The 23,497-nt window shown below is 45.4% G+C and overlaps 1 protein-coding gene across 1 annotated transcript in view; it reads right to left on the minus strand.

Moving 5' to 3' along the window:
* Positions 1-3,816: 3,816 nt before the first annotated feature.
* The window catches only part of UBE2S (ubiquitin conjugating enzyme E2 S), a 58,613-nt gene continuing 38,932 nt past the window's right edge, over positions 3,817-23,497 (minus strand). The window contains exons 3-4 of the mRNA XM_075329440.1: positions 7,031-7,221; positions 3,817-4,318 (exon numbers count right to left, since the gene is read on the minus strand). Coding sequence (XP_075185555.1) covers positions 4,025-4,318; positions 7,031-7,221 — 485 coding nt within the window. The 3' untranslated portion in view covers positions 3,817-4,024. The remainder of the gene's footprint in view (positions 4,319-7,030; positions 7,222-23,497) is intronic.

Raw genomic sequence — 23,497 nt, forward strand, 5'->3', positions numbered from 1 at the left:
CAGGGACGTTGACTTCCCGTCCCATTGGCGGAGAATGTCCCATTGAAGTGGGCGCAGATGAAACTGCGCAAAGGGAACTGCTTCCATGGCTGCCACCATCTTCCCTAGGAAATGCATGAGGCGCCGCAAGGGATGCAACTGGCCCTGCAGAAGAGATTGCACCCCTGTCTGTAGTGACCGCTGCTTGTCCAGCGGAAGCTTCACTATCGCTGCTAGAGTATGAAACTCCATGCCAAGATACGTTAGTGACTGAGTCGGTGATAGGATCGACTTTGGAAAGTTGATGATCCATCCGAAAGACTGTAGAGTCTCCAGCGTAGCATTCAGGCTGTGCTGACATGCCTCCTGAGAGGGAGCTTTGACCAATAAGTCGTCTAGGTAAGGGATCACCGAGTGTCCCTGAGAGTGCAAGACTGCTACCACCGCCGCCATGACCTTGGTGAAGACCCGTGGGGCTGTCGCCAGACCAAATGGAAGAGCTACGAACTGAAAATGGTCGTCTCCTATCACAAAACGTAGAAAACGTTGATGTTCTGTAGCAATTGGCACGTGGAGATAAGCATCTTTGATGTCTATTGAGGCAAGGAAGTCTCCTCTGGACATTGAGGCAATGACAGAGCGGAGGGTTTCCATCCGGAACCTCCTGGCGTGCACATGTTTGTTGAGCCGTTTTAGGTCCAGAACAGGACGGAACGAGCCGTCCTTTTTTGGAACCACAAAGAGATTGGAGTAAAACCCTTGCCCTTGTTCCTGAGGAGGGACTGGGATAACCACTCCTTCCGCTTTTAGGGAATCCACCGCCTGCAGCAGAGCATCTGCTCGGTCTGGATGTGGGGAGGTTCTGAAGAACCGAGCTGGAGAACGAGAATTGAACTCGATTCTGTACCCGCGAGACAAAATGTCCGTCACCCACCGGTCTTTGACCTGTGACATCCAAATGCCGGAAAAGCGGGAGAGCCTGCCCCCGACCGGCGATGCGGAGGGGGGGGGGGGCTGGAAGTCATGAGGTAGCCGCTTTGGAAGCGGTACCTCCATTTGCTTTCTTGGGGCGTGTGTGAGTCCGCCACGAATCTGAGTTTCTTTGCGTCCTCTGAGTCCCTTTGGACGAGGTAAATGGTGTCTTGCCCGAACCTCGAAAGGACTGAAACCTCTGCTGCCACTTTTTCTGCTGAGGTTTGGATGTTCTGGGTTGTGGTAAAGAGGAGTCTTTACCCTTGGACTGCTTAATGATGTCAGCCAATGGCTCGCCAAACAGTCTATCTCTAGACAAAGGCAAACTGGTTAAACATTTTTTGGAACCAGCATCTGCTTTCCAGTCCTTTAACCACAAGGCTCTGCGCAAAACTACCGAATTGGCGGACGCCATTGAGGTGCGACTGGTAGATTCTAGGACCGCATTGATAGCGTAAGACGCAAACGCCGACATCTGCGTGGTAAGGTGCGCCACTTGCGGCACTGCTGGATGCATGATAGCATCCACTTTTGCTAAGCCAGCTGAAATAGCCTGGAGTGCCCATACGGCTGCGAATGCCGGAGCAAACGACGCGCCTATAGCTTCATAGACAGATTTTAACCAAAGGTCCATCTGTCTGTCATTGGCATCTTTAAGTGAAGCGCCATCCTCCACTGCAACTATGGATCTAGCTGCAAGTTTGGAAATCGGGGGGTCTACCTTTGGACACTGTGTCCAGCGCTTGACCACCTCAGGGGGGAAAGGGAAACGCGTATCTTTAGATCGTTTAGAGAAACGCCTTTCTGGGTGAGCGTCGTGCTTCTGGATTGATTCTCTGAAGTCAGAGTGATCTAACAAAGCACTCAATTTACGCTTGGGATAAAGGAAACGAAACTTTTCCTGCTCCGCAGCCGCCTCTTCTGCTGAAGGGGCTGGGGGAGAAATATCCAACAGCCTATTGATGGCTGAGATAAGGTCGTTTACCATGGCATCCCCATCCGGGGTATCCAGGTTGAGAGGGGTTCCAGGAGTGGATTCCTGATCACTCTCATCAGACACATCACAGGGAGACTGATTGCGCTGAGACCCTGAGCAGTGTGAAGACGTCGAGGGTCTTTCCCAGCGAGCTCGCTTAGGGTGGCTGGGGCCATCATCTGAGTCATAATCCTCGGCCTGTGAAGCCGGGGACCCCCCTGTGGGCTGGATACATTCCAAGTAAGGGGGACCTGAGGACAGAGGCCTCGCCGTGCCCAGAGACTGAGCCCCATGCATAGATTGCAAGGTCTCAAGGATTTTTGCCATAGATACAGACATATTATCTGCAAAAACTGCAAAGTCTGTCCCTGTCACCGGGGCAGAACTTACAAGCGTCTCAGCCTGGGTCGCTACCTCTCCTGACTCCGGCTGGCGAAGCAGCACCGGGTCGGAGCATTGCACACAATGGGGGTCATCGGAGCCTGCTGGTAGATTAGCCCCACATGCAGCACACGCAGTATACACAGCCCTTTTTGCCTTGGCCGCCTTGCGTTTTGAGGATGACATGTTGCTGCTTCCACAGAGCGATCTGGGATATGCAGCCAGAAGCGCACCTCACAGTGCAAGTAATACAATAACTATATATCTGTACCCAGTACACTGATACACAGTGAGGCACTAGAGGGACCAGCACAGAAAAATCGCTTACCGCCCGCTTAAAAAGCGGGTGTGTGGTCGCCAGATAGCCCCTAGTCCAGGTCTCCCAGAGCCTTGCGTCCTTCCTCCAGCCAGGCATGCATGTAATGGCTGCCGGCGTCTCGAGAGAGGAAGGGGGGCGGGCCCTGGGCGTTCCTGGCCAAGAGCGGGAAGCCTGCTTCCCTCTGTGCCAAGTGTGAGGGCTGGAGCATGTAAATCAGGCTCCAGCCCTCGTCGCTGCTAGCGAACAGCGTCTCTCCCCTACCCTGAATGACAGGGTGGGGGCGGGAACGAAACGGAGCTGCCGGCGTCCTAGGCCCAAAAAGCCGGGGACTAAATTTATAACCGCCGCCGCCGTAAAAGCGCGGACGGCGGATCCCCGGCGCACCACAAGTCACAGCAGCGCCGCCCGGTCCAGAGGGGGTCGGCGCTGCGTTCCCAAACACAAACAATCCCCCAGTAATCTGTAGGGACACCAACTCCACGTTGCGGTCCCCGGCGCACTACAACACCCAGCCAGCCCGGAGTGTGTCTGTGCCTGCCGGGGACACAGAGTACCTGTATGATGCAGGGCCTGTCCCTGATCGTACTCCTGCTCCGTCTCCATCAGGTTCTAATGGGTCTGTGGATGGAGCCCGGCATCAGAGCTGAGAGGCCGGCAGGATCCCACTTCCACAGAGCCCTACCAGGGGATGTGGAAGGAAAACAGCATGTGAGGCTCCAGCCCTGTACCAGCAATAGGTACCTCAACCTTACAACACCATCCAGGGGTGAGAAGGGAGCATGCTGGGGACACTATATGTGTCCTCTTTTCTTCCATCCGAAACAGTCAGCAGCTACTGCTGACTAAAATCTGTGGAGCTATGCATGGAATGTCTGACCTCCTTCGCACACAAAGCTAAAACTGGAGAACCCGTGATACCACGGGGGGGTATAGCCAGAGGGGGAGGGGCCTTGCACTTTTAATGTAGTGCTTTGTGTGGCCTCCAGAGGGCAGTAGCTATACCCCAATCGTCTGGGTCTCCCAATAGAGCGCTGAAGAAAATTAGTTTCCCAACCATAAAATGGAAAATAACTTAGTTTATGAAAATTAACCATTTTAACATGGCAAACAAAATGTGCCCATCCCCTCATTAACCAAAATCTCGGTTCATATGGAATGCTCAAAATAAAAGATTTCAAATCAAATTCGATCTCTTTATGAAAAAATGTATTTTAATAGACGTATAATTTAAATAACTTAGATTGGAAAAAACTAACAAAAGCAGGCTTTAAAAAAGAAAAAAAAAAAAAGGGGGAAAAAAACAATATGGATTTATTACATCCCCTAAAACGTCTTGCACGGTCCCTCCCTACCTGGTCTAAAAGTTCACTCCACCTCAACCCTACCGAGACTTCCACCTAAAGTCGCCTCAAAGCCCGCTTTTTGTCTGTTTTCTTTTTTGCTGCCAGTTTCTTGTCACGGTCTCCAGCATGTTTCTTCGCCATGGGCCCGTCCCCAACAGCCACTGCCATCGATGCTGACGAGCAGGGGTCTGTGACATCTTTGCCCCTTAAAGATGAGCTCTGGGCATGAATTTCTGTCATTAGTCTTGCACGGGATGCGTATTCTTCATAGTTCTCCAGTAAAAGACGACCAGCCTCTTCATTCAGCGCTGATTCAGGGTTCGGATGAATCATTAAACACTTTATGGTCTTGGGGGGAGAACAAAGAAAAAACAGAAAAAAAAACAGAATTGTAAGAAAAATAACTGGTACATCAAGATCAATCATCTGCATTATTAGTCGCAATTTTTTTTCACAACTTGGCAGGTTTTGCAACAAAAGTGTTTTACATGAGTTGTCTAGAGAAAACACTTTGAATCCTCACCTTGAAACCTGCTGGGGTTGGTTTGCAAGTATTTGGTAACTCTGCTTTGCAAACTTTAAAAATTTGGCCTGGCTGGCAGAAGAGTTAGAAAAGATGAATGAATACACATCAGAACTCCCACTTTAGTGATAGGGCTGCAGCGAGGTTAGCACACATTGTTCTACTAAACCAAACCTACAGCACCGTGAAAACCCCAAATGTCATGGAAGTTTTGTTCAGTATAATTGCACAAGGGTCCATTTCTGCTAAATACAGAAGCTAAAACGCAGCAGGGGGACAGATGTGAGAGCCTGCACCTTGTGTCAGCAACATGACAAGGACAATATTGTCTTCACTGAAAACAGATTTGACTAATTGAAATTAAATGATCAGTACAGGAGGAGAGAAAAGCAGATTTTTCACAATATGAAGTTTATTTTCATGTAATTTTAATGAAAATTACTTTAACCCCTTCATAAGGCTATTTGTTTTTTTTCATCTTATTCCAAGAGCAATTACTTTTAATTTTCCATCCTCAGCCTTGTGAGGCTCGTTTTCTGCGGTAGAAGTTCTACTTTTAATGACAATTCATTGTACTATATGATAAGCTGGAAAGCAGGAATAAATTCCAATTGCATTAAAACTGCAAATAAGTAATTTCACAATTGTTTATTTGGGGCTTTTATTTACCATGCTCACAATACTGATTCTCCAGGTCAGAGTGATTATGCAGACCACCAAGTATAGTTCTTATTTAGGTGGTGAAAATTGTTGGCAAGTTTGGAAAAAAAATGTTTTGCTTGTGTCGCCATTGTCGAATATTTTCAATTTTCGGGTTCTGGGGCGATGTGAGGGCTTATTTTTTGCTCCCAAATGTTTTTACTGATACCATTTAGGGGTACATATAATGTTTTGGTCACCTCTTATGTAGTTTTATTGCAATGGTCATTCTGCCATTTTTTAATCTCATTAATTTTTATTAATTTTATGTATTGATAGATCAAACTTTCACAAATGCAATACCAAATGTGTATTTTTATTGTTTTATTCTTAATGGGGGAAAAAAGGAGAGTGATTTGAGCTTTCATTTTTTAAAAAACGTAACAGTATCTAATAGTCTCCTTAGGGGGATGGAAACTGATCGTCTGATCAAAGTCCCTATCTATAAATGTCAGCTAAACCCTGGCTTTCACGGAAATATCGTAATGACAGGCAAGGGGCCTTAAGCATTTCTGCTGATCACAGCGGTACTGCAGCACACCTCTGATCAGGAGCAGCGATCAGAAACTCCAGGCACAAAGTCCCCTAGAGGGACTAGTAAAGTCAATAAAAAAAGGTAATTTTTGTAAAATAAAATTTATATATATATATATATATATATATATATATATATATATATATATATATATATATATATATTATATATACACACACACACACACACATCGCTCTCTCTCTCTCTATATATACATCTATATATATATATATATATATATATATATATATATATATATATATATATATATATATATATATATATATATATATATATATATGCGCATACAAAAGCTAATTTGGTATAGCAGAGTTCAGAAATGCCCAATCAAAATATAAAATTGATTGGAGTTTTTTTTACTACACTGTCTACCAAACACCAAAGTTTTTGGGTTTATTTTGTCGCTGCAATACTGCACTAAGATGCCATAGCAGGAAATCAAAAGATCATTCATGGAAAAATTGATTCAAGAAGCTCAAGTTGCAAAAAAAATAAGCCATCAGTGAGCCCCAGATCCCAAAAAATGAGAACGCTGAGTCTCTGAAAATGGTGACAAAAGCCAATTTAGGTTTGCAAGTGTCTGAAATTTTTTCACCACTTAGATAATTTAAACTATACATGTATGCTATCTATGAACTTGTACTGACCTGAATCATATTGAGAGGCCAGTTTCACCATATTGTGAACACTTTACATAAACTCTAAAGTAAAGTGTGCAATTGCACTTTTTTTTCCAAATTCACCACTTATTTTTTTCCCATTTTCAAGTACAATATGGAGCAGAGTGAATGGTGTTCAAAAAAGTACAACTCATCCCGCAAAAAACAAGCAGTCATATGGCTGTGTTGACGAAAAAAAAAAAAAGTTATGGCTCTTGGAAGGAGGAGGAAAAAAAGAAAAAAAAAAAAATTGCCCAGTGCAGAGTCCCTTCCCCTTCCACCCCACAGCTGATAAAGGCATATAATGAATGATTAAATCAGCCATCATGTCGGAAAATTACGTGCTTGGTCTGTGAGCCCGCATTAATGTAAGGAAACCAATATATGACGTGCCCGTGTGTCATGTCAGTAAATGGATTAAGAAAATATGTCTCCAGATGACAGTTTATAAACTTTATATCTGAATATGAACATTCCGTTGGGAAGTAATCAACTATATTTTTACTTATAAGATATAATCTAACTAATAAAACACATTACAGTTGTAATTACATTCTCATTAGAAAGCAAACCTGTCTAATCCTGACAAAAATCACTCTTGGTAGACGAAAATTTGTTCTTACCAGTAACACATGTCTAATGCCAAGCTCTGCTTTCCAGTCTTTCTTTAAAACATTTACACAGATTTCTCCATTGTTGCTAACATTGGGGTGAAATATTTTGGTAAGGAAGTATCCTTTCGGAGGGGCGGCTGGAAAATCTTTGCCCAAGATTAACTTCATTCTGAAAATACCCCCTGAATATGGAGTTCCCTCTGCAAAAAAACAAAACAAAAAACAAGGTTTGACAGTAAGGTTGTGTTCACATGTTGCGCTATTGAGTTTGATACATTTTTCAGTGAAGATTCGTCACTAAACCTGAAGGGATTCCTGATGCCAGCAAAGTCTATGAGAATCCTAAAGTCTCCTACACACATTGCTTATTTGTGACTTGCAGATCTGGTGCATAAAATAATCTGCAGCATGTCAGTTAATCATTTTTTCACCATTAACTACAATGAAGCTAGTCTAAAACGCTATAAAAATGTACAGGTATAAAAATGATTGCATTTTTGTATGCATTTTAAGCCCGCAGTGACTGCTACAGAGATAACCTACTTGACCTCCATGTCAATATGTGTGTTAAATGCCCCAAGGGAGTCCCTAGAGCACATTCATATAATTCTCCTGCATTAGTTAACAGGTAGTGTTAAGCGAGCCACTGATCGGTACTCGATCGAACATTGGGATGCTGGGATGTGTCATCAACACAGGCTCACTGCATGAAGTGTGCAGCCCCCCCAGGGAGAGCCATTCGTAGTCTGACTGGCTCTCACTGGGGTATTTCCCTTAAGCATACTGATCCTGCTGGTTACTGGGATGTGAGATCCACCACCCCAGACCTTTACTTTGATATGTCCCCGATAAACCCTGTATACCCTACTACGGGAAATGCATTGGGTCAACCTTTTGGGGAACTCAATTTTTGAATCTCTTTGCCAGATAACTAAAAACAATGATGTATATGGCATATTGGTGGAACTGTGTTTTTCTATCCTTAGAGGATATTTTTCATTTTGATGTGTGCACTGTTTAGTGCAGGGTGTGACTTAGGGATTGTTGGGGTTTCCAGTCGGTGAATGGGGGTGCCACAACCCTAGGGCGTCATTGCTAGGTAGGGATATACTCAGGGGCCACTAGGGTGAGCTTATCTCCTACCTAGATATTTTGTATACTATAACTATTAAAAGTAATTACTTTTTCCCTATCACTCACTATATAAAGAGCTTGTGTTTGGTTTCTTTAGCTTTTAAATATAGTCAAGGTTATTTTTCATAAAAAAAAAGTTTTTTTTCTCTGTCTACAGTCACTGGGGTTGAAATAATGTTTTTGGGTGTAGTGCATGGAAAAAACAAACCCGCCCCATGTTTATGGCTGGCGGTATGTGGGCGGAGAGTCAAACTGCCCAATAATTAACTTCCATTATACTTGTTACTCACATTGAGCACTTTTAGAGCATCTGACCTGCTGTAGTTCTGAGCACCCGAGCATTTAGGGCTCACCCATGTCTAGCTGCAGGTGTTTTAAATATCTTATAATGGTTATGTGTGGTCATTTGATTTTACCCCTAGGTCTGTTCGCTTGTTTGGACTAGCTTAGTTCTGCCTTTATGAGACTCTCATACTTCACACCTTGGAGCAATTTTACATCCAGCGCGCGCGCACCAACCCACCCCCGCCCCAACCCGCGCGCAAACCCACGCCCCCGCACGCGCGCAAACCCACGCACACAAACGCCTATGCGCGCGCACGCAAACCCACGCACGCAAACAAACACCCCCGCGCGCACGCAAACCCGCACACATACCCGAAACACCCCCGCACACATACCCGAAACACCCCCGCACACATACCCGAAACACCCCCGCACACATACCCGAAACACCCCCGCACACATACCCGAAACACCCCCGCACACATACCCGAAACACCCCCGCACACATACCCGAAACACCCCCGCACACATACCCGAAACACCCCCGCACACATACCCGAAACACCCCCGCACACATACCCAAACACCCCCGCACACATACCCAAACACCCCCGCACACATACCGAAACACCCCCGCACACATACCGAAACACCCCCGCACACATACCGAAACACCCCCGCACACATACCGAAACACCCCTGCACACATACCGAAACACCCCCCGCACATACCGAAACACCCCCCGCACACATACCGAAACACCCCCCGCACACATACCGAAACACCCCCCGCACACATACCGAAACACCCCCCGCACACATACCGAAACACACCCGCACACATACCGAAACACACCCGCACACATACACAAACCGAAACCTACCCGCACACATACACAAACCGAAACCTACCCGCACACATACACAAACCGAAACACACCCGCACACATACACAAACCGAAACCTACCCGCACACATACACAAACCGAAACATACCCGCACACATACACAAACCGAAACATACCCGCACACATACACAAACCGAAATATACCCGCACACATACACACACCCGCGCACACAAACCAAAACAAATCCATGCAGACGCTGCAGTTTTTTCTGCACACAAACTGCAACCAAAACTGCACCTTGTCAGAGCCTGTAAAAAAACGCTTGTAATGTAGGTGTTTTTGATGCACTATTGATGCATTTCTTATGACAAAATGCACCAAAAACGCATGAAAAATGCACCAAATTGACAGAATGCGTTTTTTGTGACAAATGTTGACGAAAAGGCTAGAAGAATGAACATGAACAAACTTTAGACAAAAAAACGCTGACAAGCACATAGCAAATCTGACTTCTCAGACTTTGCTGGGAAGTCAAATGTCAGAAAGTTCTGACAACAAAACTGCACCAAAAAAGTGACAAAAACGCAGCGTGCACATGTAGCCTAAAAATACGAACCCACAGCTACCCCAGATATGGCGCATCACAGCAGAGCTAATTTTGGAACTTTGCCACTGCAACTCAATTGGGAAGAGCTGAGGCCAAAGTAATGGCTTTTGGGGTTGATTTCAGCTGTGTAGTGTCAGCTGGCATCACAGTGTTAGTAATGGAGGCATCTGTCAGACAACCCCATTGCTATCCCAGTAAGTAAAAATAAATAGTTTAAATAACCATCCCCCCACTTTCCCTGATTCATCATTCTATTTAAAAAACAACCAAAACCCCCAAACTGGAAAAAAAAAACCATGCAGGTCCGACATAAGCCAGGGAAATCCGACTAAGGCCCTGTGCGTTTTACCCGCTTTTTGCGGCAGAAATTTGAGAAAATGGTTGTAACCTTTCTGCAGACATTCCCCAGCAAAACCTATGGAAAACAAATTAGCTGTGCGCACACTTTTTTCAAGAAAATTCTTTCTGTAGATTTTCTTGAGAAAAAAAATGAGCATGTCACTTTTCTGCAGCTAACAGTTATTCACTCCATTGACTAATGTAATCATGAAATACTGCAGGGAATAACGCAGGTAGCAAATTATGTGAGTTTCATTGCTTTTTCCTGCGTTATTCCCGCGTTTTCACGTTTTTCAGGACAATGTTCATCACTGCCCTGCATTTTGCAGGGAAGTGATGTCATTGTGACAGAAAGAGGAAGCTGAGCAGAGGGTAAACACAGATCACACACACACACACAGATCACACACACACAGATCACACACACACACAGATCACACACACACACAGATCACACACACACACAGATCACACACACACACAGATCACACACACACAGATCACACACACACACAGATCACACACACACACAGATCACACACACACACAGATCACACACAGATCACACACACACACAGATCACACACACACACACAGATCACACACACACACAGATCACACACACACACAGATCACACACACACACAGATCACACACACACACAGATCACACACACACACACAGATCACACACACACACACAGATCACACACACACACAGATCACACACACACACACAGATCACACACACACACACAGATCACACACACACACACAGATCACACACACACACAGATCACACACACACACACAGATCACACACACACACACAGATCACACACACACACACAGATCACACACACACACACAGATCACACACACACAGATCACACACACACACACAGATCACACACACACAGATCACACACACACACAGATCACACACACACAGATCACACACACACACACAGATCACACACACACACACACACACACAGATCACACACACACACAGATCACACACACACACACACACACAGATCACACACACACACAGATCACACACACACACAGATCACACACACACACACACACACACAGATCACACACACACACACAGATCACACACACACACACACAGATCACACACACACACAGATCACACACACACACACACAGATCACACACACACACACACACAGATCACACACACACACACACACACACACACACAGATCACACACACACACACACACACACAGATCACACACACACACACACAGACACAGATCACACACAGATCACACACAGACACAGATCACACACAGACACAGATCACACACACAGATCACACAGATCACACACACACACACACAGATCACACACACACACAGATCACACACACACACACAGATCACACACACACACACAGATCACACACACACACACACACAGATCACACACACACACACACACAGATCACACACACACACACACACAGATCACACACACACACAGATCACACACACACACAGATCACACACACACACACACACACAGATCACACACACACACACACACACAGATCACACACACACACACACACACAGATCACACACACACACACAGATCACACACACACAGATCACACACACACAGATCACACACACACAGATCACACACAGATCACACACACAGATCACACAGATCACACACACACACACACAGATCACACACACACAGATCACACACACACACAGATCACACACACACAGATCACACACACACACACAGATCACACACACACACACAGATCACACACACACACACAGATCACACACACACACACACACACAGATCACACACACACAGATCACACACACATCACAGATCACACACACACAGAGATCACAGATCACACACACACACACACAGATCACACACACACAGATCACACACACAGATCACACACACAGATCACACACACAGATCACACACACACACACAGATCACACATACACACACACACACACACAGATCACACACACACACACAGATCACACACAGATCACACACACACACATCACACACACACACACAGATCACACACACACACACAGATCACACACACACACACAGATCACACACACACACACAGATCACACACACACACACAGATCACACACACAGATCACACACACACAGATCACAGATCTCACACACACACACACAGATCACAGATCTCACACACACACACACAGATCACACACACACAGATCACACACACACACACAGATCACACACACACACAGATCACACACACACACACAGATCACACACACAGATCACACACACACACACAGATCACACACACACACAGATCACACACACACACACAGATCACACACACACACACAGATCACACACACACACACAGATCACACACACACACACACAGATCACACACACACAGATCACACACACAGATCACACACACAGATCACACACACACACACACACACAGATCACACACACACACAGATCACACACACACACAGATCACACACACACACACACACACACACACACACAAACACACAGATCACACACACACACAGATCACACACACAAACACACACACATCACAGATCACACACACACAGAGATCACAGATCACACACACACAGAGATCACAGATCACACACACACACAGATCACACACACAGATCACACACACACAGATCACACACACACACACAGATCACACACACACAGATCACACACACACACACAGATCACACACACAGATCACACACACACACACAGATCACACATACACACACAGACACAGATCACACACACACACACACACACACACAGATCACACACACACACACACACAGATCACACACACACACACACACACACAGATCACACACACACACAGATCACACACACACAGATCACACACACACACAGATCACACACACACACAGATCACACACACACACAGATCACACACACACACACACAGATCACACACACACACACACAGATCACACACACACAGATCACACACACACACACAGATCACACACACAGATCACACACACAGATCACACACAGAACACACACAGAACACACACAGAACACACACAGAACACACACAGAACACACACAGAACACACACAGATCACACACAGATCACACACAGATCACACACAGATCACACACAGATCACACACAGATCACACACACACACAGATCACACACACACACACACAGACACAGATCACACACAGATCACACACACACACAGATCACACACACACACAGATCACACACACAGATCACACACAGATCACACACACACACACAGATCACACACACACAGATCACACACACACACACAGATCACACACACAGATCACACACACAGATCACACACAGAACACACACAGAACACACACAGAACACACACAGAACACACACAGAACACACACAGAACACACACAGATCACACAGATCACACACAGATCACACACAGATCACACAGATCACACACAGATCACACACAGATCACACACACACACAGATCACACACACACACACACAGACACAGATCACACACAGATCACACACACACACAGATCACACACACACACACACACACACAGATCACACACAGATCACACACACACAGATCACACACACACACACACAGATCACACACAGATCACACACACACACAGATCACACACACACACAGATCACACACACACAGATCACACAGATCACACACACACAGATCACACACACACACACACAGATCACACACACACACACAGATCACACACACACACACAGATCACACACACACACACAGATCACACACACACACACACACACAGATCACACACACACACACACACACACACACACACACACACACACAGATCACACACACACAGATCACACACACACACACAGATCACACACACACACACACACACACACAGATCACACACACACACAGATCACACACACACACACACACACAGATCACACACACACACACACACACAGATCACACACACACACACACACACACACAGATCACACACACACAGATCACACACACACACACACACAGATCACACACACACACACACACACACACACAGATCACACACACACACACACACACACAGATCACACACACACACACACACACACAGATCACACACACACACACACACACAGATCACACACACACACACACACACAGATCACACACACACACACACACAGATCACACACACACACACACAGATCACACACACACACACACAGATCACACACACACACACAGATCACACACACAGATCACACACACAGATCACACACACAGATCACACACACACACACACAGACACAGATCACACACAGATCACACACACAGATCACACACACAGATCACACACAGATCACACACAGATCACACACACACACAGATCACACACACACACAGATCACACACACACACACACACAGATCACACACACAGATCACACACACACAGATCACACAGATCACACACACACACACACACACACAGATCACACACACACACAGATCACACACACACACAGATCACACACACACAGATCACACACACACAGATCACACACACACACACACACAGATCACACACACACACACACACAGATCACACACACACAAACACACACACATCACAGATCACACACACACAGAGATCACAGATCACACACACACACACAGATCACACACACACAGATCACACACACACAGATCACACACACAGATCACACACACAGATCACACACACACACACAGATCACACACACACACAGATCACACACACACACACACACAGATCACACACACACACACACACACACACACACACACACACAGATCACACACACACAGATCACACACACACACACAGATCACACACACACACACAGATCACACACACACACAGATCACACACACACACACACACAGATCACACACACACACACACAGATCACACACACACACACACAGATCACACACACACACACACAGATCACACACACACACACACAGATCACACACACACACACACACACACACACACAGATCACACACACACAGATCACACACACACACACAGATCACACACACACACACACACACACACAGATCACACACACACACAGATCACAGATCACACACACACAGATCACAGATCTCACACACACACACACAGATCACAGATCACACACACACACACACAGATCACACACACACAGATCACACACACACACACACAGATCACACACACACACACAGATCACACACACACACAGATCACACACACACACACAGATCACACACACACACACAGATCACACATACACACACACAGACACAGATCACACACACACACACACAGACACAGATCACACACACACACACACAGATCACACACACACACACACACAGATCACACACACACACACACACACAGATCACACACACACACACAGATCACACACACACACACACACAGATCACACACAGATCACACACACAGATCACACACACAGATCACACACACAGATCACACACACACACAGATCACACACACAGATCACACACACAGATCACACACACACACAGATCACACACACACACACAGATCACACACAGATCACACACACAGATCACACACACAGATCACACACACAGATCACACACACAGAACACACAGATCACACACACAGATCACACACAGATCACAGATCACACACACACACAGAGATCACAGATCACACACACACACACAGATCACACACACACACAGATCACACACACACACACACAGACACAGATCACACACAGATCACACACACACACACACAGATCACACACACACACAGATCACACACACACACAGATCACACACACACACACACAGATCACACACAGATCACACACACACACACAGATCACACACAGATCACACACACACACAGATCACACACAGATCACACACACAGATCACACACACACAGATCACACACACAGATCACACACACCACACACAGATCACACACACCACACACATCACACACACACACAGATCACACACACACACAGATCACACACACACACAGATCACACACACACACAGATCACACACACACACAGATCACACACACACACAGATCACACACACACAGATCACACACACACACACACACAGATCACACACACACACACACAGATCACACACACACAGATCACACACACACACACAGATCACACACACACACACACACACAGATCACACACACACACACAGATCACACACACACAGAGATCACACACACACACACAGATCACACACACACACAGAGATCACACACACACACACAGATCACACACACACACACAGATCACACACACACACACACAGATCACACAGATCACACACACACACAGATCACACACACACACAGATCACACACACACACAGATCACACACACACACAGATCACACACACACACACACAGATCACACAGATCACACACACACAGATCACACACAGATCACACACACACAGATCACACACACACAGATCACACACACACACAGATCACACACACACACAGATCACACACACAGATCACACACACACACAGATCACACACACACACAGATCACACACACACACAGATCACACACACACACAGATCACACACACACACAGATCACACACACACACACAGATCACACACACACACAGATCACACACACACACAGATCACACACACACACACACAGATCACACACACACACACACAGATCACACACACACACAGATCACACAGATCACACACACACAGATCACACACACACACAGATCACACACACACACAGATCACACACACACACAGATCACACAGATCACACACACACAGATCACACACACACACAGATCACACACACACACACAGATCACACACACACACACAGATCACACACACACACACACAGATCACACACACACACACAGATCACACACACACACAGATCACACAGATCACACAGATCACACACACAGATCACACACACACACACAGATCACACACACACAGATCACACACACACAGATCACACACACACACACAGATCACACACACACAGATCACACACACACAGATCACACACACACACACAGATCACACACACACACACAGATCACACACACACACACAGATCACACACACACACAGATCACACACACACACAGATCACACACACACACAGATCACACACACACACACACACACAGACACAGATCACACACACACACACACACACAGACACAGATCACACACACACACACACAGACACAGATCACACACAGATCACACACACACACAGATCACACACACACACAGATCACACACACACATCACACACAGATCACACACACACACACAGATCACACACACACACACAGATCACACACACACACACACAGATCACACACACACACACACAGATCACACACACACACAGATCACACACACACACAGATCACACACACACACAGATCACACACACACACAGATCACACACACACACAGATCACACACACACACAGATCACACACACACACAGATCACACACACACACAGATCACACACACACACACACAGATCACACACACACAGATCACACACACACACACACAGATCACACACACACACACACAGATCACACACACACACACACAGATCACACACACACACACAGATCACACACACACACACACAGATCACACACACACACACAGATCACACACACACACAGATCACACACACACACACACAGATCACACACACACACACAGATCACACACACACAGATCACACACACACACAGATCACACACACACAGATCACACACACACACACACACACACACAGATCACACACACACAGATCACACACACACACACAGATCACACACACACACACACAGATCACACACACAGATCACACACACACACACACAGATCACACACACACACACAGATCACACACACACACAGATCACACACACACACACAGATCACACACACACACACAGATCACACACAGATCACACACACACACAGATATCACACACACACACACAGATATCACACACACACACACAGATATCACACACACACACACAGATATCACACACACACACACAGATATCACACACACAGATATCACACACACACACACAGATATCACACACACACACAGATATCACACACACAGATATCACACACACACACAGATATCACACACACACACAGATATCACACACACACACACAGATATCACACACACACACACAGATCACACACACACACACAGATCACACACACACACACAGATCACACACACACAGATCACACACACACACACAGATCACACACACACACACACAGATCACACACACACACACAGATCACACACACACACACACACAGAACACACACACACACAGATCACACACACACACACAGATCACACACAGATCACACACACACACACATCACACACACACACACATCACACACACACAGAGATCACACACACACACACAGATCACACACACACACAGATCACACACACACACACACACAGATCACACACACACACACACAGAACACACACACACACACAGATCACACACACACACACACACACACACAGATCACACACACACACACACAGATCACACACACACACACACACAGAGATCACACACACACACAGATCACACACACACACAGATCACACACACACACACAGATCACACACACACACACAGATCACACACACACACACAGATCACACACACACACACAGATCACACACACACACACAGATCACACACACACACACAGATCACACACACACACACAGATCACACACACACAGATCACACACACACACAGATCACACACACACACAGATCACACACACACACAGATCACACACACACACAGATCACACACACACACAGATCACACACACACACAGATCACACACACACACAGATCACACACACACACAGATCACACACACACACAGATCACACACACACAGATCGACCTATATAATACACAGAAATCAAATGTACATATTAAAAATAAACGGGGAAAAAAATGTGGGCTCCACCGTATTTTTACCGTCCAGCCAAGGTAAACAGCGGCGGCCCGGTATTCAGGCCGGGGAGGGCGAGGGATAATGTGCCCCTCACAGCCAAGAATATCAGCCCGCTGCTGCCCCGAAAATGTTGCATCCATTATGAGACATTCCCGGCGTGTTACCAGCTCTTCCCGATTGCTGTGATGCTGTGGCAATCGGGGTAATAACGAGTTAATAGCAGCGCATCGCTGCCACCAAGTCCAAGCTTAATCATGGCAGCGTCTACGAGACAGCTTCCATGATTAACCTGTAAGTAAAGTAAACACACTGAAAAATCCTTTATTTTAAACAAAAAAAAAAAGCCCCCTCTTTCACTACTTTATTAACGCCCCCAAATATCCAGGTCCTGCGTAATCTACAGGTCCCACGACGCTTGCATCCAGCCGCGTCTGACACATACTCAATGCAGCCTCGTTCAGAGAGCGATGCTGCAGGGGTAACTACAAGTCATTTCTCACAGTCTGTAATGTGAACACATTACCGCTCGTAAGAACTGCAGTGTGTCCTCACTGGGACTCGATTGATCTATCCTCTATTGCTTATCTATATCTATCCATTCATTATCTATTGACTAATCTGTAAATCCAGCTGTCTATTATCTATTCATCTATCCATTATCTATCTTTCTATCTATCCATTTATTTATCTGTGTATTCATCTTTCTACCTATCCATTATCTATTTATCCGTCTATTCATCTATCTATTCATCTATCCATTATCTATTCATCCATCTATCTATTATCTGTCTATCCATCAATCCAATATCTATCTATTCAACTTTCTAGCTATCCATTATCTGTCTATCCATCTTTCTATCTATCCATTATCTGTCTATCCATCTATCCATCCATTATCTATTTATCTGTCTATCCATCTATCCATTATCTATTCATCTATCCATCTTTCTATTTACTATTTATCTGTATCCATCTATCCATAATCTATCCATCTATCGATTATCTATTATCTATATTGCTGTTAAAGCATTAAAAAACAGAGGCCAACCTGCAAAAAATGCACCAAAAAGCGTTAAAACGCATGCGTTTTCAGTGCGTTATTGATGTTTCTTTAATGCAGGTGCGCCAATCCTTCACAAGAAATTTCTTAAGAAATTTCTTGAGAAAAATCTTTTCTAGGGCGCACGTAGCCTAAATCCACAAATGGAAACCTGAAAGACATGAGAGGAATAAGAACAAGACAGTCCCTCATTCACCAACTAGAAAGCAAAGTTCTTAAGACCACAGTCCTGCAGTATCCACGACGTTCCTCAATTGCCCAGATGTCACAGATTAAAGTCGCCAGGTCTCGCAAAGCACAGTATGAGACATGATTTGTGCCGGCTGCTGCCCAAAGCCTATGAAGCCTCGTTCTGAGTTCCCTGTGCCTTTGATCTAAACAATCGAAAAAAGTTGTGGGAACCACTGGACTACATTGGATCTGGAACTTTGCTTTCTAATAAAATGGTGAACGACTGTCTTGTGTTTTCATTTGTTAACTACATCAGACCTGCATTTTTTTTCTCTTATTTTTAATAAAATGATCCAGGAAAAGTGTGTGTGTGGGAGGGATGTCTCCATTACTAAGACCTAAGCCACACGCCGTGAAGATCAGAGCGATTGGGATGCGATAAAACATCGCATTCCACTCGGACCAATATTAGCCTGTGTGTCAGCACCCATGAGCGATTATTTTCTCAGCCCTAATCGGACCGAGAAAACAGTCGCAGCATGCTGCGGGTGCAATGTGATTTTTGTTTCTCTTGCACAAAAAAAAAAAAACGCACTGCACTCACACCGGTGTACTGCGAGTGCAGAGAATGGCAATAGCCGACTACAGAGGAGAGTGAGATAAATCCCTCCCTTTCCTCTACAGCGGCGGCCCTCCACTCCTTAGGGCTGGCCCGGCCCCCCCCCCGCAAACTGAGGTCTGATGACATGATCGGACCTCAGTCGCAGGGACACTAGCATGACTCGGCTCCTGCTGTGCTGCCAGCGTCAGCCGAGTGTCATGCAAGGATCACAGTAGATACCAGTGTCCAGCCTAACACCTGGGCTCGATTCCATCTGACTACATAGTTGACATCAACCCTAAATACTATTACCCTGTTTTGCCACCACACTAGGGCAATCGGGAAGAGCAGAGGCAAAAGCGCCAGAATAGGTGCATCTCACCTTCTGGTCACAAGGGTATGACAACAGCACAGGTCCTTTTAGTCACAAAGTAAATAGATTCTTTAATATAATTAGCATACACAGGGGGAGGGGATAACCGAATACCCACCCCAGCTAATAGCAGCTGCTGTCATTCAAAAAGATGCTGACTTTACTTGCTTGTGTTTCAAAACCTATACATCCTTGCTGACAAGTAAAGGTGTGTATAAAAATCAGCCTGAGGCTTGTGTACGCTGCAGTTTTTGTTGCTTTTTTTGGTGCAGTTTTGTTAGCAAGTTCTGACTTTCGACTTACCAGCAAAGTATGAGAAATCAGATTAGCTGTGTGCACATTGCATTTTTTTGTCTGCAGTTTACTCGTCACAAACTCCTGACAAAAAAAATGCAGCATGTTGATTCTTGCTTTTTTTGTTGCAGTTCTGTCACAGTTTCTATACTAATACATGAAGTCAGAATTGACAAAAACGCGATAAAGCACCAAAAAAAGCATCAAAAATGCACCATCACCACAAGCATTTGGTTTTGACATTTCCAGGCTCTCTGTGACGAGGTGCAGTTTTGGTTGCAGTTTGTCTGCAGAAAAAACTGCAGCGTGAGCATGTAGCCTAAGGTTACATGCGCACGCAGCATCTTTTTGTGTTCACAAACTGCAGCCAAAACTGCAGCCAAAATTGCACCTTGTCAGAGCCTGGAAATGTCACAAAAAATACTTGTAATTGTAGGTGCGTTTTTGCTGCATTTTCGGTGCGTTTTTCACAACATGCGTTTTTGCTGTGTTTTTGTGACAAATGTTTGACAAAAACACAGGTAGAATGAACATGCTGCATTTTTTTGTCACAAACTTGACAAATAAAACGCTGACAAAAACTGTAATGTGCGCATAGCAAATCTGACTTCTCATAGGATTTGCTGGGAAGTCAAATGTCAGAAAGTTCTGACAAAAAACTGCAGCTAAAAACGCAGCATGCGCATGTAGCCTTAGGCTACATGCGCACGCTGCTTCTTTTTCGTGTTCACAAACTGCAGCCAAAACTGCAGCCAAAACTGCACCTTGTCAGAGCCTGGAAATGTCAAAAAATGTAGGTGCGTTTTTGGCTGCAGTTTTGTCAATTGTTTCATGTATTTTTCAGTTCAAACAAGCCCATAAAGCTTGTTGAATTGAAAAAAAAAAATTAGAAATAAATAATTAAAAAAAAACTGGTGGGCGGTCCCCCCCAATTTTAATACCAGCCAGATAAAGCCATACGGCTGAAGGCTGGTATTCTCAGGATGGGGAGCTCCATGTTATGGGGAGCCCCCCAGCCTAACAATATCAGTCAGCAGCCGCCCAGAATGGCCGCATCCATTAGATGCGGCTGTTCTGGGACAGTACCCGGATCTTCCAGATTTGCCCCGGTGCATTGGCAAATCGGGATAATAAAGAGTTATTGGCAGCCCATAGCTGCCAATAAGTCCTAGATTAATCATGTCAGGCGTCTCCCCGAGATACCTTCCATGATTAATCTGTAAGTTACAATAAATAAACACCCACCTGAAAAAATTCTTTATTAGAAATAAAAAACACTAACAAATTCCCTCGTTCTCCCATTTAATAAGCCCGACAAAGCCCTCCATGTCCGGCGTAATCCAGGATGGTCCAGCGTCTCTTCCAGCTCTGCTGCATGGAGGTGACCGGAGAAGCAGCAGACACCGCCGCTCCGGTCAGCTCCACGCAGCAACTGGAGAGCTGCGCGATCAGCTGAGCTGTCACTGAGGTGGCCGCGAGTAACCTCAGTGA

The sequence above is a fragment of the Anomaloglossus baeobatrachus genome, chromosome 11, assembly GCF_048569485.1.
Source record: "Anomaloglossus baeobatrachus isolate aAnoBae1 chromosome 11, aAnoBae1.hap1, whole genome shotgun sequence".
Taxonomy (NCBI): domain Eukaryota; kingdom Metazoa; phylum Chordata; class Amphibia; order Anura; family Aromobatidae; genus Anomaloglossus; species Anomaloglossus baeobatrachus.